This window comes from Arvicanthis niloticus, chromosome 19 (assembly GCF_011762505.2).
Source record: "Arvicanthis niloticus isolate mArvNil1 chromosome 19, mArvNil1.pat.X, whole genome shotgun sequence".
NCBI classification, from domain to species: domain Eukaryota; kingdom Metazoa; phylum Chordata; class Mammalia; order Rodentia; family Muridae; genus Arvicanthis; species Arvicanthis niloticus.
The window spans coordinates 26455776-26481794 of record NC_047676.1 but is presented as its reverse complement, the minus strand read 5'-3'; the positions used below and the strand labels follow the sequence as shown (position 1 = coordinate 26481794).

General features: G+C 38.7%; 1 protein-coding gene across 1 annotated transcript in view; it reads left to right on the top strand.

Moving 5' to 3' along the window:
• Adamts12 (ADAM metallopeptidase with thrombospondin type 1 motif 12) overlaps positions 1-26019 on the top strand; it is a 268248-nt gene that overhangs the window by 154632 nt on the left and 87597 nt on the right. The window contains exons 6-11 of the mRNA XM_034523235.2: positions 5040-5164; positions 8161-8310; positions 21041-21184; positions 22362-22506; positions 23478-23570; positions 24202-24347. Coding sequence (XP_034379126.1) covers positions 5040-5164; positions 8161-8310; positions 21041-21184; positions 22362-22506; positions 23478-23570; positions 24202-24347 — 803 coding nt within the window. The remainder of the gene's footprint in view (positions 1-5039; positions 5165-8160; positions 8311-21040; positions 21185-22361; positions 22507-23477; positions 23571-24201; positions 24348-26019) is intronic.

Genomic DNA, 26019 nt, shown 5'->3' with positions numbered 1-26019 from the left:
AGTCTGCAGGGGTAACTGAGAATCCTGGTAATTCCCTGTAATGTTGGTGGTCTACGGGGACCCATTAACAAAAAATTTACAAAGAAGTAACCTATTCCTAGTACTGTTTTCTTCCTTCCTTCCTTCCTTCCTTCCTTCCTTCCTTCCTTCCTTCCTTCCTTCTTTCTTTTATTCTTTCTTTCTTTTTCCTTCTTTCTTTTGCTATCATGTAGTTTCTAGTTGGGGTATCATCTCTCCATTATAGGATAATTCCATTAAAACTTATTAAATATGTTTTATATACAAATACACACAGAGACACACATTCACAGATATATGCACACGTGTGAAACTTTTCCTCATATCAAGTTATTTATCATAAGCATATCTAATATAATTGCATATCCATTGTGATGCCTGGACTTGGTGAATCCGGTGGTACAGGGATGACTATGGAAAGTGTTACTGGTTGAATTTGGCTGGGTAAGGGATACCCATGGGCAATGCCAAACATTGTCAGAAGATTGTTGAAACCTGATGGTATGGTCACTACAGCTAATAAAAAGAAAGGCATTGTGTCTGAAAGGAACCAAGTGTGGTGGTACACAACTGTAATGCTTTAGAGGCTAAAGCAAGAGGATCATGGGTCACTGCCAGCCTAGGCTACACGATGTGACCTTGTGTCCAAACTGAATAATAAAGAGAGTCTGGAAGATGAAAGATTATTACTTTGGTGGAGAATTTTAGAAATGACCATAATAATTTGGTAAGGGCTGTAAAGCACTGTCACTATCTGAACACAGACCTATTCACTTTTACTGGTTCAAAGCACATGATACCAACTAATTATAGCAATTACCTTCAGATAATTGCTTTTCTATCATCACACTAATCTCAAAATTTATTTATTTGTTTACTTTATTCCTATTAGAATCTACATTTCATTGTTGGTTTAGCCTGACTCGATTTTATTTTGAATTGGTCCTAGTTTTTGTCCCTTAAAGCAAAGAAAGGGAGACCTTGGATTGCTACTGAATTAAACTATTTGTCCTTGAACTTCTGTGTGTAATCAATAGGAAAGCTACAAGTCTGATGAATAGAGATTGATCCACAGGGCAAGGAGGACAACGCTCAGGGTCACTTCGTTAGAATCCTCCAGGGCTCCTCTAACTCTGAAATAATCATGATCATCAAGGATCCTAATTACGAGTAGATGCCAGGGCCACTTTCAAACATCACGACACAGTTCACTAACTCCCCAAACTCGTTTCATTCATCTCACCGTCCCTGGACTGAGAGTCTGCCATGTGGCCTTCACTTCGTAACATCTTGAACACAGTGCAACAAAAGCTAGTATAGACAACTATCTGAGAGCAGAGCAACAGCCCGTGTTGATAAATTGCAAAGTCTTTCAAGGGCCTTCTGCAAACTTAAAGATGTCTGAAGACTTCTCTTTGAACCACCTCTCTTGCCTTTAGGTGATAGAGTGTGACTTTTTTTTTTCCAGCTGCCCAGTGCCACTCCAGCTCAATTGACAGCTGCCAGGAGAATACAGCCTGAAGCTCATGAGACTTTTCATTTTCTCTGTCTTTAGAAGAGAGTGCCATGGTTTAATGAGAGCTCTGGTTCACAGGAAGCACAGGTGTTCAGAGCCATACTAGACACTCTTGGGGATCTGAAGAGACCTTGGTAACTTTCCAGTCTGTTTAATCAGCAGAAGGGTTTGAGTATTTGTCTGCCCACTAAAGCAAAGTAAGGAGTTACAGAGAAAATAGAGGTTTCACGGGGATTATAAAATAATGGAAGATTCATAAAAGACAAAAAGCACACAAAACAATACAATCGTTATTATAACCTATTGAATTGTGCAGAAATATGCAGAGTAATGTCATTTGAATGCTATTTTTACTGTGAGTGTTGGGGAATGAGATAACCTTCTGATCTATCTGTGGGTTTGCCATTTAAAAACTATTGGTACCAATTCTAATTGCTACAGTGAACATCCTTCTCAACTGTAGAATAGTCATTGTACTACTAACATGTTAATTTACAAAAGCAGGTTGGATGATGTATAGAGACATAGTCTGTGATCGCTAATATGCTATAATGTGAGTGGATTATTTTGTTTTATTTTTAACTATGTTTATGAGTTTCTGTCGGTGCGTGAGTTCATATATAGGAGGGCAGGTGCCACAGAGGCCAGAAATCAGCACCAGATTCAGCCAGACTTACAGACTGTTGTGAGCTGTCTGACCTGGAAGCAGGGAACCAACTTTGAATCCTCTTGAAGAGAAATGTGGGCTTTTAGCCACCGTACCTCCAGTCTAAGGGGGATTTTTTAAATTAAATTTAAACTCATGGAACTCATAGAAAAAGAGCACCTGAAAATTTCCTCTCAAATTCAGTGTACTGTCTTCTTGGCTTTTGACTGTGGCTTTTTCCCCATCCCATCCCATCCCATCCCATCCCATCCCATCCCATCCCATCCCATCCCATCCCATCCATGTTGATCTCTCTCCTCTCTCTCTCTCTCTCTCTCGCTCTCTCTCTCTCTCTCTCTCTCTCTCTCTCTCTCTTTCTCTCTCTCTGTCTCATCCTCTCTTTCTTTCTCTCTCTCTCCACCCTGTGCACATGTGTGTAATTTTATTTATTAAACTTTAAGCTGACAACCATTGTATATCTGCATTCTGCACAACATTATATTTTAAAATATATAATTATATTTATATATTTATAAATATATAAACATAATTCGTGTGGAGTGAATAAACAGGGTGAATTAAAATGTGTATCACCTCACATTTTACCCACAATGAGAACACTTATAATCTATTCTTCTGGTGAGTCTCACATATATTATATACTGTTATTGACCATGGTGACAGTGTTATGTAATACAGCTCTAGAACTTACTCCTCCTACCCAGACTGAAGCCTGAAGCTTTTCACCAGTGTACCCACATACCTCTGCCCACAGCTCTTGTTGTTCAAGTCTAAGTTCTGTTTTCAGAGTCCTCGTGTAAGTGAGGTCATGTGATATTTGTCTTTCTCTGCCTGTCTTATTTGACTTAACATTATGTCTTCTAGGTTCATCCATGCTTTTACAAATGACAGATTGTTAGTTTGAAAGCTATTTCACTGTGCACATTCCATGAGTCCATATCTTGGCTGTTAGGGAAAATGCCAACAATGAGCTTGGGAATGGGTATATTTTGAGCATACAGAATTTATAACTTTGTATATTTGTCTACTAGACAGATTGCTAGGTCAAATGGCAGTTCTCTTTTTATTTGTTGAAAAACTTACATTCTGTTTTTAATCAAGTCTATAGTAGTTTACATTTCTACAAACTGCCCAAGAGCTTCTACTTTTCATTCTTGCCAGTGCTTGGTGTCCTTTGTCTTTTGGTCAATTACTGCCTAACAGGTGCAGGGTGATAGGGCTTTGTAGTTTTAATCAGTATCCCTTTTCTCCTTTTCTCCTTATCTCACCATATGGCTCAAACTTGTCTAGAACTCACCCCCTATATAGCATAGGTTTGCCTCAATTAAAGATTTTCCTTTTACCTCAGTTGCCCAGCTCTGGGAGTATAAGTATTAATAAGTATTAATATATTACAATATATTAAACCTTGAGTATTCTCAATATGCTCATTGGTTATTTATGTGTCTTCTATTGACCTGTGCTTCTTCCTTCCCATTTTTAATGGAGCTGTTTTCCTGGCATCCAGCGCTATTAATTAAAAAGGTTATCTATCTTTCCTTCAATGAATTGCATTTTTACCTTTGCCAAACAAACAAACATAAATGGAACCAGTTAAATATGTTTGAGTGGATCTGCTTTTCCTTCTTTCTGTCTATTGACCTGTGTGTCTATCCCTACCCTATATCACACTGTCATGGCTATGAGCCTATATAGTAAACCTTAGAACTGAATACAACTAATGATCAGGGTTTATGTTTCTTTTCTGAGATTGTTTTTACCAATCTAAGGGGTGTGTATTTCATGTATATTTTATGAGTTTAAATATGTCTAGAAAAGATACAGCCAAGCATTTAACATGAATTTCAATAAAGCTGCAAATCAGTTTGAAAGATGGAATCCTCACTAGATTGAACCTTTGAGTCCATAAACATGGTATCAGTTCTCTTATTTACATCCCTAACTTCTTACATCAGCACTTCAACATTTTCAGGATACAGATTCTATGCATGGCTGGTAGTTTTATTGCTGAATATTTCAGTGTTTTTAAATAACTATAAATGTTCCTGTGCAGGTTTTTTTTTGGGGGGGGGAGTGGGTGTTCTCTTAGGGATACCCTACTAAAGAAGCATACAGTTAAAAATAGACCTAAAAGCTACCCGGTCACAGTTGATGTTGTATTTGATGATCTGGCTTTCTGTATAATGGAGGCAGAGCCAAGACACCTTTCCTGGTTGATGACTAGCTGCAACTACAGCTTCACTAGGAATCTCAATGCATCAGAGCTGAGAGACCTTCTGTTTTTCCCATCTCTGAGATTTAATTTCCTCTAATTATAAAATGAGCATAATGATGTTTTGTTGCCGATAATGCTGAGTAGATGTGAAATTACATGGGGCAACGTGTGAGAGAATCCAGCAGACAGCCTCACAGCTACCTTATAAGAAAGGGAAGCTTCTTATGGAACATTTATTCAGTTACTATTAGAAATGGTAGGAGGAAAGCTGTTTTGCAATTGTTGTGGCTTATGATGCATGAACCCACTGGAAATAGAGCTTCAAGTAGTGTGGATATTTGTTATATTTCCAATCTATGGTTAAGGGCTACTTGATATGATGACAATTTCTGTCCTAAGGTTCCCCATTTAGGTCATTTTTATAAAGTCAGAGCGTGGTTGCATTCAGAGCAGAGAGTCAGTCCAAAGGTAATATATTGGCTTCTGCTGCATAGCTTCCAAATATCTGGAGCATCCAACCTGAGCTCATCCCCTGTGAAGTACTTTGGGGAACTACTGCTGTTATAATAAGCTGGATCCCAGAGAGCTCACTCATGCCAAGTCTCTTTCTCTTCCTTTTCCAGCAAGGATTGAAAATAGTTCACCATGCAGAGAAGACACTGTCCAGCTTCTGCAAGTGGCAAAAAAGCATCAATCCCAAGAGTGACCTGAATCCTGTCCATCATGATGTGGCTGTCCTTATCACCAGGTAGCTCAGAGGCTTTGTGGAAAGATGGGTAACTAGCCAATGAAGGCTAGTGGCTGAAAGTCTTGTGAGGTGTTCACCCTCATGCAATTCTCACTATTTTCTGCTGCTCTCAGTCATTTGTGAAAGTAGCAACTATGGAAAGTAGCTAACATGGACAGGACATGTTAGCAAGCTTGTTAATATGACAGAGCTCTCCTTTCTTAAAAACTGCATCTGTTGGCAAACAAGTCTCCTTTACTATCATAATAAAGATTTTTGCCTCTAAAACTGTTCTCTTTGTAACAAGAAATCTATTTTTAAATCCTTGATTGAAGACTTCTATTACATTCAGCTGGTGGACTTTTCAAGTCTTTTATTTCTATTTCATCTTCCCCTCTCCAACTTATAAGACAAAACTCCATGGGAACTTACCTATTCTAGCCCACTCCTGACTGATGCTTAGGATACAGTGCACACATTCTTCTCTGAGTAAGCAAAGTGATCTAACTATATTTCTTTCTACTCACATAACTTTAATATAAGGATATAGTGTAATGGTATGTCAATTGCTTAGTATTGGTGAGGCCCTCAGTTCAGTCTACAGCATTACAAAGATATGATTTTTTGTGAGCACAGATGAATCTTATGGTGCTACAAAAATATTCAAACTTTCAAGATCCAGAACTACGAAAAGCTAATGAATTTTCCTAATCAATTCAAGATCTTTGAAATCTATGATTACTTACTGGCTCATTAAATATTTATTGACTTACTGCTATAGTTTTTTTTAAAAAAAATAATAAGGGTTTATATAATAAGAGTGGCTAGTTCTTACTGAGCAGCTTATATGAATTTACAGAATCCAAAAATGTAAGGATTATAGTAAAAGAAGCCTGCCTCTTCTGTTAGGAAGAACAAGAACCTGTATAATTAATATTCTACATTTGCACAAATTTACTCCACATGGGACTACTGGTCAACCTGACATACAGTAGATCCTAGGAATACACTTCTATAGATTTATACCCAAAGCTTTTCTTTGAACAGATTTGCATATAAGTAGATTTTAGCACTTTCATTCAAAAGGAGGATTGTGATAGTTGAAGTTTCAGTTAAGAGTAAGACAAACATATGTACCACATATGATTCCTTATCATCCTTTACATTAGAATGATCCTGTCAAATGTCAGTGCTACCTTCTTCTGGCTGGCCTGTTTTTCACAGGGTCTTCTTAAGTTTTTGATCTTAGGACTTATCCTTGGGGCTTGACAATTCTTTGTTGTGGAGGCTTTTTCTGTGCATAATATCTAGTCTCTGATCTTTACTTATGAGAATAATATCTCCCACACACAACTTGTACGAAACCAAACTATCACCAGACTTCATCAAAAGTTTCTTAGGAAAGAAGTAAGATCAAAATAATGTTCTACTCTTCACCCTATGCAAACCCAATCTGACAAATTCTGGTCTGGAAAAATTAGCTAAGAGGAGAGAGGAATGAGTGTGAGACTAAGTTTTGCCTCTAGGGGACCATTCTGAGACTCATGTTGGCAGTGCACTATAGAATTGCATTTAGTGCATGGTAGATTTGTAAGAATATACTACATATATGTTCCACAAATACAGCCTCCTGAAGCATAGTTTCTTGTATATTTCCACAGTATATGATAGAGATAAACTCAAACTTTTTGTAATCCAAAATTTCTTCTCCCCAATGATCATGTTTTCACAATTCCGTTGTCTCTCATTTCTCCTTCTTGAATTTTAAGCACTTAGTAGGTACTCCATAAAAATTACATAACAGATGCAGCCTCCTTTCATATCAAGCTGGGACTGTTAACGGATGAGCAATGGGTGTCATACTCATTTTCCCCGACAGGTTCCCAAAGATCAGCACCTTTAGAAAACACAATCAAATGCACACCACCACCACCCCTGCAGCCAAGGTTGTAATTTATTTTGCTAGAGATCATGTGATCTATCTCTACAACACTCAACCTCCAACAGCTGCTGACAATGAACAAATGGCTTATATCTAGGGCGCCTATGAAAAGGGAATGCTTCCCTTGCTCCCTAGTCCTACCCACTGCCATTCAGGGAACTACAATCTCACAGGTTCTCCAAGTGTGGATTTTTCTATTACCCAAAGAACATGAAAACCATGGGATCACTTGTTGCTACAGATGATGCTCAGACAAAGCCCAAGAACTAAGAGGCTTTGCAGCTAAAGTCTGGAAAGATCACCAGCATTTGTGCTAATCAAAAGTTCTTCTTGTGCTTGAAGAAGGTCTAAAGACTAATTAATAACTCTCTCAAAACTCTTGTCAGTGCTTGAAATAGCCTGTTTAGGATCTGAGAGTGTGCTCTTATTTTTGAAAAGCTGTAGCCTTTTCTGACATCTTAGGAGTCTATCCTTCCCCCTTTCTAGCTAATTCCTGGTAAAGGGGGAGTTCAGGTGTCACTGTGTGCATGTAATATGAACTTACACACATGCACATGTGTAAATGTGCAAATCCTATTAGTAGAGTGTAACTAGATAGATAATTGATTTAATCTCTTTGTGGAATAGTGGGAAAAATTGCATTTTTCATAGAAAAGAAAAAAAAAAACAAATGAGTTTTGAGAAGAGACCTCAGAAAGACCAAAGGGGTTTCATGTTTGAAAAGAAACTTGCTAATTATCTCTTCCTTATTCAAAGTTCAAATTAACTTTTATTGTCAGTGTGATCTTTTGTTGGCCTAATCATATTAGTCTCCCAAGATGATGAGCAAAAACCACTCAAAATAAAATGCTTTACATTTTTCCAAAATGTTTGAAGTTTGAGAAATTCAGTTAATTAACAGATAAAACCAGAATAAATCCAATGAACTCAAAGCTGATTCCTGTTTCCATATGGACTTTATTTCAGAGCATACTTTAAAGACACAAAGATAGCAATTTATACTGATGATATTTTTACAGGATGTTTTCTCAAACATTTCTTGGAGGTTTTAAGTATCTTTGTTCTCTGCTTTCAGAAAGGACATCTGTGCTGGTGTCAATCGCCCCTGTGAAACTCTGGGGCTGTCCCAACTGTCAGGAATGTGCCAGCCTCACAGGAGTTGCAACATCAATGAAGATTCCGGCCTCCCCCTGGCTTTCACCATTGCACATGAACTTGGGCACAGGTAAAGGGTTAAAGCAGCAGAGATCCATTTTCCAAGTTCATGTGTCAGTAGCACTGAAAGAAGTAGAAAACAGCTTGAACTGAGTGTCACAAGATTGAGTTTGCATGTGGTCACAAGCTTGCCCACCTGACCTCTGTACATCCATCTGAGAAGTAGGGATAATGCTATATTAAACAGTCTTCAGCTACTCCATCCTTACCACTTATAACTATTACATATTAGAATCAGCTAGACTCCCTAAAAAAGGCAATGTTTGTTCACTTTTTTGAAGGGGGTTGTTTAAGACACAGTCCCACTATGCAGCCCACACTGGCCTCAAACTCAAAGCTATGTAGCTCGTGCTGGCCTCCAGTTCATTATAGTTCTCTTTGTCTGCTTCTCAAGTGCTATAATTATAGGCATGAGTCTCTATGTCCATATTGAAATGATAAATTTTTATTAATTAGTTTATTTATTTACTTTATATCCTAATCCAAGCTTCCCCTCCCTCTTTTCCTTCCAGTCCACCCTCTCACCTTCTCTCCCCCTCCTCTTCCCCTTCTATTCAGAGAAAGGGAGGCTTCCCATGGATATCAACCTGTCTTGATATAATTGACCACAAGAAAACTGACAGAATCAACTAACCTGAGCCCATAGGAGTTCACAGGGATTAAACAGCCAACTACAGAGCATACATGGGACAGACTTAACCCTCTGCACATATGTAACAGACAAAATTATTTTTAAGTTTACTAATATCACTTCCCTTTATTGGTTAAAGACCCTTTTGGGGATAATGGACACCAAAATGACCTCTAGTTCCTATATAATTTTATAATACCAGGCATGTTTGTTTGCAAAGTGTCAATGATTCAGGGATGGCATGCTATAATGGTTAATCTTCCTTGTCAATATGACTAGATTTAGAATCACCATGGAAATATCTCAGAGTGTCTATGAGATGTTTCCAGAGAGGATTAATGCAAGAGCAAAGGCCCACTCTGAATGTGGGCAGCACCATCCTGTATAGTCTTTGTGACTCAATACAAAGGATAAAGTGAGCTGAACAACAGCATCCATTTATCGCCATTTCACTGATGCAGATGCAAGTGATCAGCAGCCTCATGCTCCTGCCGCCATGCCTTCCTCACCATGATCTTCAAACTATGACTAAAACTAAATGCTTCTACCTCCAAGCTGCCAGTCTCACATACTTGCAACAGCGATGAGTAAAGTAATAATAATAACAACAACAATAATAATAATAATTGATAATACCTTCTGTTGATATCCTTGTCATGAGCTTTGAACTGTAAGCCAAAGTGAAACCTCTCTTCTTTGAGTTGTTTTTTGTCAGGGCATTTATTACAACAGCAGAAAAAAAAGGAAGCCAGGCATGTGTGCCCTACGCAATGGTGGTTATTGTTAATAGTTTCTTCTATGTAAAATGAAGCTTCTAGCAAAACATTTTAAAAGATAACTTTGGATCTGAACAACATGTCCTATGTTTCCAGAGGATGGAGATCTCTGAAAGGAATGAGCAAAATATCTGATTGTCAGAGATTTAGCTACAGTGTGACCTGAAAAATAAAGAAAGTATCATTATAGGGTTGAAGAGATTTTTCTTGGGTGATCATCTTGAGGAATAGCTTTACTAGCCAGTAGTAGGGTGTTACAGGGTAACTGGCAGGGAGTTACAGAGACTCTACTAAAGGAATTTACTGACTAGAAGTTGAAATTCTACCTGGACTTTAAATCATATAAAATATCGTTTCTAGTTAAGAAAAGCAACAGCATTCTTTAATCTGATTATAGTTGGCATGTCTGTGGAATGACAATATTAATGTCACTAAAAAGATACATATTTAGTGTTTTGAGCTCCTCTTTATACCATTGGACTTTTCGTTGTGCTATGGGAGAATCTCAACAGTCATATGACCTAGATACTACTGTTAGCCCACCAGTTAGTTACACACCAGTTAGTAGAGCATTCAAGTTACTTCAAATATATATATTGACTAGTTATGTCACATGGAGTCTGGTTTGAGAATGTTTGAATGAAAGCTTGATAAAGATTCTAGGTTTGCCAGGCACCAAAGTCTCTCAAAGGGAAAGATCTTAGCTTATCGTGGCTTTGTTTATCAGTGTTATGTGCTAACCACAAATGAAAGAGTATTGTCTAACAGGAGATGCAAAGTGAAATGTTCCATAAATAAACCATCCCTTCTGCTTCATGGTAGCCCACCCACACACTGTTTTAATGGGGATCTCCTCTCTATAAAGGAGAACAAACACTGGGCATCCTCCATGTACCACTAGTAAAGAGAATTGGAAAAAAAAAAAAAACCTGAAGACTGTATTGTATCAGGTGAGACCTCTCCAGTCTGGGCTCACTCACTATTATCTCATAAAGCATATAACTTTGCAAAAATAATTTTACCTGCACAACAAGGCCAGAGCATTGGCCAATGATTGGAGAGAGTGAACGCTTGCTCTGACTTTTCCACCAATCTGTAGTATGGCCCCAGACAGTTCTGTCTTGCTACACTTAACTCTGTCTGTTAAATGAGTTGGCTGCACTAGGCAAATTCTTAGATGCTATGATTTATTGAATTCTCACATCACAGCCCCAATGACAAGTGTAGTATCTTTTAATATCTTTGGTTGTCAAAAATTCAGAGACTGTGAACATAGATGACTTCTTGTAATTAAATGATGATTGGCATCTGAAGGTGCTACAACAAAATGCTAATTGTGGAAAACCAAGCAACGATCCTGGTCTTAGAGAAATGAAAGTTATTCTCATATACAAGCACACAGGCCTCCTCAATCCTGTTATGTAGGAGGATGAGGCTCATGAAGCCTCCTGTGGGACCATTGGCATCAATAACACCTTCTGGCAAGTGAATATAGAAAAGTCAAACTGAGAAGTAATTGTTTAAAGCCTTCTTAGCAACCATATATCCAATGTGAAGCCAAGCTGAGGAGATGAAGCAAGTGCAATTGTTATGTATGCTTAGAGAAGGGATCCGATGTCTTCCCAAGTTCACTATGGCATATGAAGAGAAATGTAAGCCAGTCTTCCAACAGCAATTTTACCCTAGCTCTGAGGTAGTCACTGGTTATGACTAGCTAGACATATGTCTGTCACCTCTGTGAGGAAGGTTTCATATGCTTACTGCACTGCTCAGCAGAAATGGTGGACTGCTTAACAGACTGAACTGGGTACTGTCTGAATTAGTTTGCTATTGTTCAAACTTGGATTAATCGGAACACTAACTCAGAGCCGGTCAGCGCATTTGGAAACTGAACTATCTCAGGGATTCTATATCCAGCGCTGATATTGCTGATGGTTCTGTAGTTCATATTCTACAGGGAAAATGAGGGCCATGCTCAAAAAAAAAAAAAAAAAAAAAAAAATCTTTGTAAGAAAAAAAAAAAAAACACTTGAGGGGGAGCTAGGTAGAGATGATGGTTTGAGATGACGTTCTTGGAAAGCAAATACCAACAGAGAAAAATAGTGAAGGGAGAGGAGGTTGTAACAGATCAATCACCTTAGCTTTTCCTGGACCTTAATTCCATGGGGGAAACTCAAAATAATTGTGTTTCAGAGTTATTATTCTACAAAAGGAGCAAAAGTATGAAATATTTTACATAAAATATCCTTAACTCATTTGTCAAAGATTGTTTGGGGGGGAGGGTGCTGTATTTCATCTCACTGCCAGCATAGTAGGAAAAGGCAGGACATTCTCATGAGGGCTTGAGGAAAGCTCTCAGAAAACCGGTGTTAGTACCGCCATTTGGAAGTCAGCAGAGAGGAAGCATGTTGAAAGGCACCAGTGATATCTGTCACTTAGGAGGCAAGTGTCACCATTCACAAAACTCAGAGCCAAGAAAAAATGGACTCAGTACACTTCTCCTTCCCTTTTAAGTATGCTTCAAACCCTGAGCATTCTATTCAAAACCTGTTCAAAAGATTCTAAGGAATGGAAGCCAGGATTAGAACCACAAAGACCAAAGGATGACATAGTAAGTTCTTTTTTTCTCAAATTTTAGACTTGAGGGTAAAAGGTCAGCAACCTGAAAATAGATGCAAAATTTCCATACCAATAAACCTATTCTCTTTCTCCAAAGGACCCTGAAAGGCATTTTATAGTGAGACAGAAAACTCTTAGACAGTCATTCATTTATTAAAGCCAAGTATCATGGGGAAGGGGTGCTGTGGCCTTATGTCTCCTTGTGCTGGCAAAGTCTAAGTAGGAAGCCTGGACTTTCATTCACTTGATAATATAAAGAAGCAATCAATATCCAGCATTTGGGTGGTGCCACAAAGGCCTCATATATTCCTAGAGACTTTGATTCCTGCAGGGCAGCTATGAAGTACTCTCCTGACTCTGGCCCTGTAGTGGAAGTTCAGGACTATGGATAACAGGAAATTCCTCTTACCCCAGGCCCTTAGCATGGATTTGTCCCTTAGAACTGAGGCATCCATTCCCATTCATGATTTTTTAAATTTAATTTAATATTCTTTTTCACTTATTCACTTTACATTCCACTCACTGCCCCCCTCCTGGTCACCCTCTCCCATAATCTTGCCCCCATCCTTCTTCCCTTCTCCTCTGAGCAGGTGCCCCCTCCCTATATCCCCCTGCCTTGGCACTTCAAGTCACTGCAAGGCTAGGCACTTCCTCTTCCACTGAGGCCAGACAAGGCAGCCCAGCTAGAGGAAAGCATCCAACTTACAGGCAACTGCTTTTGGGATAGTCCTGCTCCAGTTATTTGGGACCCGCATGAAGACCAAGCTGCACATCTGCTACATATGTGCAGGGAGACCTAGGTGCAGCCCATGTCTGCTCATTGGTTGGTGTTTCAGACTCTGAAAGCCCCAAGGGTCCAGGTTAGCTGACTCTTGTGGGTAAAATGGCTAGAGAATTGCATGCAGAGAGTTCCTCACGCCAGGCTGTGGGTAGTTGACTGGGAAAGCTCTGGGTTCCTCCAGCTGGAAGTTAGGCCTGGTTGCTCACTAAAAGCCTCTCCACGCATGGCCCCTCATGGCGCATGGCCCCAACACATGAGAAAGTCTTTGGGTTTCTAAAACGGGTTTATTGACATGAAGGATGGTGGATGGATCTGGATGCACCCCACCCCCAAAACCCAGGGTGGACCTGAGTTAAATAGGGAGGAAAAAGGTGGGGAGGGGCTGGGGAAGAATGCTTAATTGACTCCACCCTCTGGCCTTCAGGTAACTCATTAGTATGTAAATCTCTCTAGGGCCTAAGGTTTGTTTATCCATCAGTGTCCTAAGTGACTGAAGGGTGCAGGGTGACTGAAGGGTGCAGAGATTAGACCTCCTGTCAGGAGCCTGGGTTCTGGGGACATGGCAGAACCCACAACCCAAGAACCAGGATACCCATTCATGGCCCAACATCCCACTCTCTTTTCTTTCATAAAAAAAGGGGCAAGTCTGTGTTAATGAGAGATGTAGATGAAATAAAAATTTAAATATGATCATATTTAAATATGGTTGTTTTATGAATAGATAATACCAGGGAATATATGCATGTATAAAGAGTAAAATATATGAGTTCATTAAAATGATGAGATATAGCACGAACATTGGGAAGGAATCATATTCCTACTTCCTAGAGCAAACGGACACCAAGATTGGAAGTCTAATCCCATTCCATAGTCACCTTACCTTTGATTCTAGGTTTCTGGGCTTCAGAACTTTGAGAGAATGGATTTTTCTTACTAAGTTACTAAGGTTTCAGTAATTCTCTTTGGAATCCCCAAGAAAATAATGCAGTATGTTCTAAAAAGGGGACAAAATCTAGAATATATTAAAAAAAACTTTCAAAATCTCAACCATTCAACAATATGATATGGAAGTCAAAGGATAATATGAAGGTGGAAGTTTTGAGGGTGCAGTGCAATGATATGTTGGAGAAGAAGAGACAGGGACAGGGGTCAAGGTGGGGGTTAACCAAACCCCACAAGATATGAAAAATGCCACATGAAAACCTGCTATTTCAAAGTAAAAAATAAATAAATAAATAAAATAACAATTAAAAAAGAATAACAAGTAGTCTGTCCCAAGCTCATTCATTGAGTCAAAACAAATTGTCTAGACAATTTGATGTCTGTGATGAGACAATTAAATTACAGGTATTACTTATAAAAGAGAGAAATGAAACTGGCCAAAACAGATGAATTGACATTTCACCAAAAGAATACAGAGATGTGAAATAAACAATAGAATAATGTGGTTGATGTCATTCGTTACAAGGACATGCAAATTAAATCCATGGCCATGTGTTAGTACACTACTATGAAAATAGCTAATAAATATTAATGATAATAAATAACAAATATGAACGATAACACCTGATGGTAGTGAGGATGCAGATGAAGTCTTATTTGCTGCCAGTAGAAATATGAAATAGATCAAACATTCTGCAGAACACTTGGGCAGGCTTTTTAAAACTAAGCCTGAAATTACCAAAGGACCCAACAGTTATTTTCCTGGGTTTTCATCTGGAAAATAAAAATGAATAATTGTGCTCACATAAAAGGTTGTGCATGAATGTTTATAAAAGCTTAAATTCAAATTGGAAATGAACCTAGTGGCATTTGAACCCACCAAGATGAATGGTTGAGAAACTCTGATGAATACCTACAATTAGCAATAGAAGGAATGAATTACTAATTTGTGAAACAACCTCAGCATATCTCTAAAGAACAGTGATTAGTGAAAGATCAGGCATGTCATTCCATTTATGGAGCATTGTAGAAACAGAACTCTATGAGCAGAGAAACAAAATTATAGGAAAGGAAGACAGAATTGAAAGGAGAGAAAGAAGTAGGTGATTCATTGTCCCATACCAGTGGTCAGCCCTGAAATCATGTACATACCAGTATTACTGTATTAAGTGAGCAGATTGTATTACATATTTAGGAATATACATAACAACCATTAGAGGAAAAGAATCCAGAAAGAACATGATGGGTACATAGGTTGTGGGGAGGAAAGGGAAGGTAATAGTATTTTAGTTTCAAGAATAAAAATATTATTCATTTTAAAATTGCCACATGAAGGATACTGTGGTAATAAAAATGTACTGCTTTGCCTCTATTTGGCATCAGTAGTATTATTGTGATGTTATTATTGTCTTGCAAGATATGACCACTGAGAGAGAGCATGTGAAGCACATGATCATCTTTCTGCACTGTTTTGTATGACATCACCAGAATCTAAAGTTATCCTAAAATCATATATTTTATTATATGATTATATATATATGTGTGTGTGTGTGTATGAGAATATATATATATATATATATATATATATATATATATATATATCAGTATAGTATAGTCCATTAACAAAAGTACCTCACTGTTTTTTAGAAACTTTCTGGTTTCATTTTTGGCTATGTTTAATGTATAATTAAGACATAAAAACAGTGTGATAGACTGGTAGGACCTGAGAGTTTACTAGTCATCTGTAGCTAACACTTAATACTGCTTTGGTTAGGTCTGTAGGCAAGTTACCAAAACATGGAAACAATTGTAGAAGGAGATTTAAAACCCTCTTTGAAAACTAGCATCTTTAGCTCCCTGGCTCCTCCTCCTCCTCTTCCTCTTCTTCTGCTTGTTCCTCTTCCTCTTGCTCCTCTTGCTCCTCCTCCTTCTCTTCTTCCTCCCTCTGTCTCTGGATCTCTGTATTAATCCTGCTTGTATTTTTAAAGTTTAGTTCTATTATTTTTTTAAATTGAGATGTTATATTTGCATCCGTATAAAGTGTTTTCATCAAATCCACCCCTTTGTCTCCCCTGCAGTTTTTCCCCTATTGGTGTGCCTCCTCCCACATTTCCCTCCCAATGTAATGTGCTCTACTTTTTTTTTTTAAACACACTGAGTCCACTCACTGCTGCCTGAATGCGCATGAATGCAGGACCATATCACTGGAACACAAGGAACCTTTCAGGGACCATATTTCTAAATACCAATTCTCCTTTCCTCAGCAGCCATCTATTGCCAAGGGCTTCTCAGCTACAGGTGTGTCTTCTTGACTCCCATTCTCTCAATCCATGCAAATATTTTAGTTGGCTTAGTGTTGCACAGGTATTGTGCATGAGGTCAGAGCTGCTGAGAGTTCACATGTGAAATGGCCCTGTCATGTCCAAAAAACACTGTTTCACTGTAGACATCCACTACTTCTGGTTCTTCTAACCTTTCCATTCTCTTTTCTGCAATGGTCCCTTAGCTTCAGAGAGAAGGCATGTGGTAAAGATGTTCCATGGTACTCCATAGTCTTTTAGCCTATGCATATTGACCCATTGTAGATTTGTATACTAATTACCATTCCATCTACTGCAAAAGGAAGTTTCTTTAATGAGAGTTAGGAGATAGCTTATGGATATAAAGGTAAGAACTTAGATGAAAATTAACACCATGTTCCTTTAACAGAAAATAGTATTATGTTCTCCCCTAGGGCTTATGCCCCTAGTCAGCCCAGTTAACAGTGCAGGTATAAATTCTGTCTTATACAGTGGGTTTTAAATGCAATCAGAAAGTCTTGGTTATGCCCATAGCATTCACATGACTATGGTGTCAATGGGCATATCTTGCCAGGCCAGTTATTATTGTACCTTGCAGGGCTCACAGCCAGGTCAATTGTTCAGTAATGTATCCTTTCAAATGTGTAATTAGAACCTTCTGACATCATGAAAGTTAGTTAGTAAGAATAAAGCTTTCAGGTTAGAACCAGTTTGATTTCTTTATGTCCTATAATTCCAATATGCGGCATCTTTAGCAGAAGGGTCTTACCATCCAGTTCTGGGAGGTATTCTAGAATAGTGGTAATAGCCTATCACTTGGGTGGAGTCTAAAAGACTCATGAAGAAGTAACCTATACCCAGACTGAGCTTTTTATTTAATAGTCTGTAGTGTGGGCATAGGCATTATCCCTCTGTTATAGAATAACTCTGTTTAATTTCCTTTTGTATACATATATGTACATGTACATATTTTAGGAAGTTCCTACATTAATAAGTCTCCACATAGCATTTCAAAGGTTTTTCATGTTAGTTATCCCTCTTCATAGTCCCTCCTCTCCCCTGCCTTCCTACCCCCATCCCATCTAACCTTTCTGTTCCATAATCTATCTTTCCACCTCCATTATAGCTCCGTTCCATTCTCCTTCTCCTGAAATCCCTCATGACTTTTTACTAGTTCCTTAACTTTGTGGATATTAAGCCTAAATGTCTATGAACTATTATATAGGTAATCAAAATATACATATACAAAACAGATTATTATTCTGCTTCAAAGAAAATGAAATTTAGAGATAAACAGATACAGCAAGTAATCATCATTAGAGGCAACTCAGACCCAGAAAGAGAAAAGTGCTGCGTGTTCTTGCTCATATGTAGGTGTACTGTATGAAATTTGGTTTTATGTGTTTAAATTAGAATACTCATAAAATATCTCTTTTCTCTCTCTCTCTCTCTCTCTCTCTCTCTCTCTCTCTCTCTCTCTCTCTCTCTCTGGTTTTTTTAAAGACAGGGTTTCTCTGTGTAGCCCTGGCTGTCCTGGAACTCACTCTATAGACCAGGCTGGCCTCGAACTCAGAAATCCGCCTGCCTCTGCCTCTCAAGTGCTGGGATTAAAGGTGTGCACTACCACTGCCCGGTAATATTATTTTTCTCTTGAGTAATTAAAACACCATGCTTATACTGAATGTGCATACACACACACACACACACACACACACACACACACACACAAATACTGGTTCAATGTCATCACCCCAGCTTCCAGATTGTGATGTATTTCATTTATAGAATGTTTTCCCCCATATGTTCAAAACTAGTATTTTCTGAAAGACTTGAAAAAGTTCATATTTTAACTTTCATGGCTCATGTTCTCTGTGAGTTCTTCTGTATCATAAAATGAAGAAACATGAGTTAAAGAGTAGATGTGCCTCACAAAGTACCAGTTACACCCAGGCACTTCCAATGCTACTTCAGCCTATAATTTAGTCAGTCCTCTTTAAAGGAACTGAAACAATGAAGACCTTCCCAAATAGGCTAGCCTGGTCAGCCTGGGGATTGCTCCTGAAGCACAGGGTGCCTACTCTAAACTACTGTTTGGACTCTACCCCAAAGACTAGAAGACAGCTTCTTGGAGATTAATCCCTCAGCCACTCTGATGTCATGTGTTCTCACTCCTCAGTATTATTGACTTACTTCTCCCATATGACTACTCCGCCAGCTTTGAGATAGTAGACAGAGACCAGCTTTGTTTCATAGCACCTCTTTCATTTCATAAATAAGAATAGAGATCAAGAGGAAGTTCTATAATGCACAAAAAAATGTAGGAAAACTAAAATGAGATTTTGGAGAACATCTACATTTAAAGTGTAGAACAACCAGTAACTAGGAACATGTCAGTAGCTAGCAACCAATAATGTCAGGGGCATAGACGCAAGTGGATTGAGAGTTCCAATTATACTGGGCTGCAGTAGAAAGATCCTATTTCAAAAACAAATGGCTTAAGATGTAGTTCTGTGGTTGAGTGCTTTCCTACCATGTGCAAGAATCTAGATTCAGTCCTCAGTACTAAGAAAATATGAAAAAAGTAAACTGCAGGCACATAGTTTTGTGCATTAAAATCCCCTCTGCTGAAAAGATTATCATTTGGAACAGGAGTGTTGTTCAGTTGGTAGAATACTTGATTAGTAGCATGAAGTCCTGAGTTTGACCCTAATACTGCATGAACCAAGGATGCTGGCACATGCCTGGAATCCCAGCACCTAGAGGTAGAGGTACCTGAACCACAAGTTCAACGGCATTTTTAGCCACATAGCAAGTTAGGGGCCAGCGCAAACTGCATAAGACCCTGGCTCAAAACTATCTTCTTTGTGAACTTTTGAGAGTTTCTCATAGTATAGGGTGTGCTTTAGCTACTGGGTACATGGCCTGTACAGCAAGCTCTTCAAGAGCTGGGGTGGGACTGATGGGCAGCAGCCTGGGAAAGCCTGTATAGAAAGCTTTTATTCGGTATCACTTTCTTTGTAAATGGGTGCTGAAAGCTTTGCCGACTAATTCTGTGGCTCCTTTGTGAGTTTTATATTCGTAGAATATGATTTAAGCTTGGAGGTACATTTTTAATACTATAATACATAAAATAAGAAAACCTCTAAATCCCCCAAAGCCTATTCTGTGCATGAGTTGCTAGTACTGATCGTATTCTATTAAAGTTAAGTGTGAGGTCTTCAGTCACATGGGCTTCAGATCAGAAATCTAAGCCAATTATCTCTAGGCTCTAAGGGTTTCATGACCAGACTTTCATGAGAATAGAATTTTGTAAATATCGAAGAAGGTGTCTTGGGATAATCCTGAGGACATTGGTTGTAAACAAATAACTCTGGGTCAATTTATTTCCTAGGTACCCTCTGGCATTGCAGGCAGTTCGTATTATGGTCCTTTGGAGCTGCCTTCCTGGTCAGCCATAACAGTAGGAGACCAGGGAACAGACAAATAAATGAGTTCAAAACACACAGATATCCATTCAAGACAACAAGATATATTATTTTAACCTATAAAATTATTCTTTAAAAGAAGGACATTAAGCTGGAAAACTATTATTTGCATGTGTACACATGTGTGTGCACGCATGTGTGCAAATGTGTGTATGTAAATGTATGTGTGTGCACTTATGCACATGTGTATAGAAGCCAGAGATTAACATTGGGTTAACTACGTCTTCTTCATTTGTTCTCCATTTTATATTTTTAAGACAGGATCTCTCACTGGTCTGGAGCTCAACTTGCAGGCCAGCCTGGTTGACCAGTAAACACCAGTAGTCTTTCCCAGCACTGGGACCATAGACTCTGGCTTTTTACATTGTTTCTAGGGGTGGGGATAGAACTCATGTCTTCATGCTTGAGTTTGCTAAGTTTGCTTTACTGAAACATATTCTCAGACCTAGGAAAATTATTTTTAAAGGTTAAGGTTCTGTCACTTACGAATCTTAAATGAACCTTATGAATTCTTATAGACCAGGCCTTGCTAAATGGCTTTCAAATCTTTCTTCATTCAGATCCTAGCATTTTGATGACTACCAATTTTCTAGGAGAAAAAAAAAAAATTGGGGCAAGTTGCAGCAACTCAAATGTCATCTAACTTCAGAGCTCAAGTTCAGTTCAGATTCTCTACCTTCAAAATCTCTGATCAACCACTGAGCTGAGAGGTCTCCCTACTGGGTTGGCCTTGGAAATTTGTTAAAATGGAATAAAGAAATTCATTCTTCCATGCCTGAGCCTGGGCCAAAGTCTCCTTGAGACTGCTTTCCTGCTTCCTCTTGGATGAAAGGCAGAAGGAAAACTGGATTTGTTGATTCTGGGATGGCTTCAGTAGAGAAGGCGAGTGTACTGGGGTTTGCTTTACCCTTCTGACTTCAAAATATAAGGAGCCAGACTGAGAGCTTTCGGCTTTCTGCCAAATACAAGTTTACTTTTAATTCTCCATATGGCTTTTGTGGCTATGTAGCTGAGATTATGGGCATATCTTTCATCTTCCTTGAACTTCTGAGTCCAAAATTAGCTATGTCCTTCCAACTTCTAAGTCTCATTTTGTAAACAGCTTCTTTGGAACAAAAGAGGCTTCCTGTTCTTTTCATCACTTAGGCGAACCTGTGGTTCTTCTGTTTAATGCCTGTCTGCTTCTGTTCTTGTGTTTTGGGACAGCTTTGGCATCCAGCATGATGGAAAGGAAAATGACTGTGAGCCTATGGGCAGGCATCCATACATCATGTCCCAACAAATTCAGTATGATCCAACTCCACTGACATGGTCGAAATGCAGCAAGGAGTACATCACTCGCTTCTTGGAGTAAGTGTAGTCTCTTTCATGATAGCCTCACTTGAGTCTCTAAGTCAGAAGTTTCAATGAGTTTTCCACAGAGAAATTAATGCCTGGAAAAGACTCAGTTTCTTTTCTGGAATGGATGCCCCTCTGCTTTCTGACAACTCTTTCTATCCACAGGCAAATGCTTTTTTGTATACAGTTGTCTCAGTCAGGGTTTTACTTCTGTGGACAAACACCGTGACCAAGACAACTTTTATAAAGGACAACATTTAACTGGAGCTGGCTTACAGGTTCAGAGGTTTAATGTATTACCATCAAGGCAGGAGCATTGCAGTGTCCAGGCAGGCACGATGTGGGAGGAGCCGAGAGTTCTTCATCTTGTTCCAAAAGCTAACAGAAGACTAGCTTCCAGGCAGCTAGGATAAAGGTCTTAAAGCCTATGCCCACAACGAGACACTTCCTACAACAAGGCCACACCTCATAATAGTGCCCCTTACTGGGCCAAGTATATTCAAACCACCACAACTGTAGATTAGGTTCTTGGAGACTGACAGGTCAGAAAAGTTCAGTCAAACCTGTTAACAATATTATCATGATTGTCTGTTTCCCCACTGTCCTGTGTTTTGTTTTTGTTTTTGTTTTTATCACCTTGACACAAACCAGATTTATGTGGAAAGAAAAACCTGGACTGAGAATGTGCCTCCACCAGATTACCTTTAGGCAAGACTGTAGTATGTTTTCTTGACTACTGACCTATGTCCTGAGTTTTGTAAGAAAGCAAGCAGAGCAAGCCATAAGGAGCAAACCAGTAACAAGTATTTCTCCATGGCTTCTACTTCAGTCTCTGCTTCCTGGTTTCTGCCTTGACTTCCCTCAGTGATTGCCTGTTACATGGAAGTATAAGAAGCAATATGACCATTCCTTCCCAAGCTGCTTTTGGTCATGGTCTTTATCACAGCAATAGAAACCTAACTAGGACACCTACTATTTGTATTTCCTAGATAACAACTAAACTTTTTTTATGTTGGATATGATTTGCATTTCCTTTTATTAACTTTCTTCCAAGGTCCAGAGGGTTCTCTTGTTTATAAGAACAGACTGTCTGGAAGGATGAAGAATAAATTATTATGATGAAAATGTCTATTGGATGATGGGAGAGAATTATATACCACTGATCTGGTTTTGGTTAACTTGTTTGCAGCCGAGGCAGGGGGTTCTGTCTTGATGATATCCCCAGAAAGAAAGGCTTGAAGTCCAACGTCATTGCCCCTGGAGTAATTTATGATGTTCGTCACCAGTGCCAACTCCAATATGGCCCAAATGCTACATTCTGCCAGGAAGTGGAAGTAAGTGTTGGATTTCGTGGTGCCTTCAGTGGGTCTGTGCAGGGCCTGAGATCTGCAGTATGCTGAAGGAAGCACAGAAAACACTTGTAAACTGGAGGATCAGGCCCAGAGCTGAAAGCTTTATTTTAAATTACTCATATTTATGCAAACCTTTGACCCAACTTTCTTTGGGTTGTGTAAAGCCACAAATTCTATACGACTTGGAGGCAGTTCCATGGTGATTTACAGAGTACGTAGTATTTAACACCTATAAACTCCGTAGCAGCCAATTTAATCCCTAAAATTGCCCCTTTTTCTGTATTTCCCACTTGGTTGAAGAGTATCATTAGATCACCAGGTAGGAAGAAGATTCATCTTCAGTCACTCTTCTCCTTATTTCCAATATCTAGTCGATAAGTCAAGTTTTGGCACTGTGCTCTTCAGTAACTAACATCTCTGTCCTGCCTTCTTCATTACCACCCCTGTGTTTACTCTGCTTACCTTCTCTTGATATCCTAACTACCTCCAGCCTATCTATTATTCAAATTGCTATTCTTATTACTTTAAAGGCAAAAATATAACCATGCTACTATACTGTTCTTATAATCACTGCTATCCATTAGATGCAATCTTAACTCCTTATATCATATTCTTTTATAATCTGGACCCAGTCTACTCTACAGTACTTTATATATGGTAGATGATTGACGGATGAATATAGATAGAGAGATAATAAAAAGATAACAGATAGATATGAACTACCAGTTTGAAGTATAGCTGGCAAAATTTTTCTTTCATTCTGAATGTCCCTTCTTCACTTTACTCATAGTTTCTTTTGCTGTGGAGAAACTTTTTAACTTCCTGAAATCCTATTGGTCAAATCTTGGGTGTGTGCTATCTTTTTATCTTCTAACTTACTGGGCCTTTTTCAGATACACTTCCACACAGGATTTGAAAATACAACTCAACACAAGCCCTCCTTTGTTTTCCAGAATGTTTGCCAGACACTGTGGTGCTCAGTGAAAGGCTTCTGTCGCTCTAAGCTGGATGCTGCTGCAGATGGGACTCGCTGTGGTGAGAAGAAGGTGATGTGTTGTTGGTCTGAGGAAGAAAGGTGGGAGGGTAGTTGGCCTGGAGTTCTTGGAAAGAAGTGGGAAGAAGGTTCTGGAGGATGTGAGGAGCATCCAATGGCACTCACAAAATCAGACCAGACACTGGAAACAATCTCACATGTGCTGCTCCTTTCCAAGCATTGCTGGGACGATGAGAAAGGACTCAGAACTGTGCTCAGTCCATGAGAAAGGACTTGACCTGTAAAGCATCAGGCCCACCTTCCCCTTCTTGCTGGCTGGCATAACTGAATATTTTAAAGTTCTATTTTTCTAAGCAAAAAAATCATAGACGTTAGATCTCCTCCAGACTGCCAGAGGGCATGCTGACTCATGTTGACCCACTAAGTGGATTTTGTTATTGTGAGTCTGTAGTTTAGGAGTTTGGCACCATCTGTCACTTAGTTTATAGTGCCTGATAAATCTGATTCTAGAAACTTAATTTATCTGAAGAGGCTCTCTAAACTCTTTTCTGGGTGGCCCCTGATATACTGCTGTAGAAAGTCTTCTGGCTTGGAAAGAATTGGGTTTAGACTTCGAAAGTCTTTGGCACATCTTGCTATGGAGTCTTCCTGACACACATCCTCCCTGTCATATCTCTTTGCAGTGGTGTATGGCTGGAAAGTGTATCACAGTGGGGAAGAAACCAGAGAGCATCCCTGGAGGCTGGGGACGCTGGTCATCCTGGTCACACTGTTCCAGGACATGTGGGGCAGGAGCTCAGAGCGCAGAGAGGCTCTGCAACAACCCGGAGTAAGGCCTGGCATGAGTACTTGTTTTCTTCTCATTTCTAAGTGCTAGGGCACTATTCTTGAATGGCATGACACCATTCTTTGAGGTTCATGAGGAAAACTTGATCAATTTGCTAAGACAAAAAGACCCAGAAAATTCACACAGGGTAAAAAAACATACTTCTCTTTCAATATGTTTTAACTTGGCGTTGGAGTCTTAATAACAGCTAGGAAAGTTTTCTCCATCATTTGGTTAGAACAAAGCAAACATTTTTTAAATGTAGAAGCAAATTTCTTTGAAGCATTCTATGTGAAATTCTCCAGGAGCTTATGCAATTAAATCCTTCCAGATAACTGTGCTCTCTCAGTAAGAAGTAAATTAGTAAAACTCAGTTGATATGATTATACCTAGATCTCAATCACAATGAATATACATTACATAAAACTATTCATCCCTTTTATAATTAGTAAAATGGCCAAGCATGATTTTTGGAATACATTATCATTAATGTTCAAGTAACACATATTTATGAATCTAATCTTAGGGTTCCATATGTCCACATTTTTAAATGCAAGTGATAAAAAGTGGTTACAAGGCCTTTCAGTATCTAAGTTTCAAATTGTAACCTTCTTCTTTTACTAATAAGCAAAATGTTATATGTAAATTATATATGTACATGTGTCATATATGCATACAATTTGCTATGTATAAATTTTGTTTTTTCCTGAGAATTTTAAAAATATCTGTAGCTTAATACAGTACCTATTATATTATAAATTATAAATAAACACTATTTATAAGTAATACTACTCATAAATAAACACTACTTATAGATACCATCACTTACACATGTAAGTATTTGTTTGAGGAAGGATGATGTTATTGTTTTAAAATTCTGCCCTTTGATGAAACTCCATTATTTAAAAAAATTCAACAACAGAAATGTCTTACACAGTACTTTATTTATAGAGAAGATACTTATCAATTTGGACAGAAGTATGCTTTTAGAGATTGGGAAATATAGGCAGTATGTGCTGAGACTTGTGGCATGCATTCAGACACCACTCCCTAAGCTTGGAAAGATGTTTAATAGCCTATAGTCTTCAGAGAAGGGACAGTCTCTCTGAGGAACTGAAGAATAATTCACTAGCTCAACATTAGAGGACAGAAAGACCATCTCCAAAGCTGCAATTTCTCAGTCCCCTTGAGTGAGTGATGACATCTAATTCCATAACTCATTTTCTTGATTTTATTGAGACCACAGTTAATGGTAATGTGTTGTATAAAGATCTCTGTGATTCCAGTCACAAAGTCAGATCAGTGTGTGAGCCAACTACACCCACCTATGCTGAAGACTGTATCTTTCTTCAGTCACACTTCATATGCAATTGTGGTTTTTTTTAAATGTATTCTTCTCTGGGTACTTTTCCTGACCTTATCATTGACATTGGTCACATGAGACCAACTATAGGGATAGTGAGACACTGGCACATCTTGGCTCAGATGAGTCTCCTGGTAATATTTGTTTGCAGAAAATGAGATGGGCAGGTGCCAAATCATAGAACCTCTGTCATTGAATGTAGACTGGCATTCAGAAGTTAAGGGCAATTCCTAGTTCTTCCTACATGGGAGAGACAAATGAAGAGCATCTATGTCAGCTGCCCTGAGCTCTCAAGTTGCACTAAGAAAAATG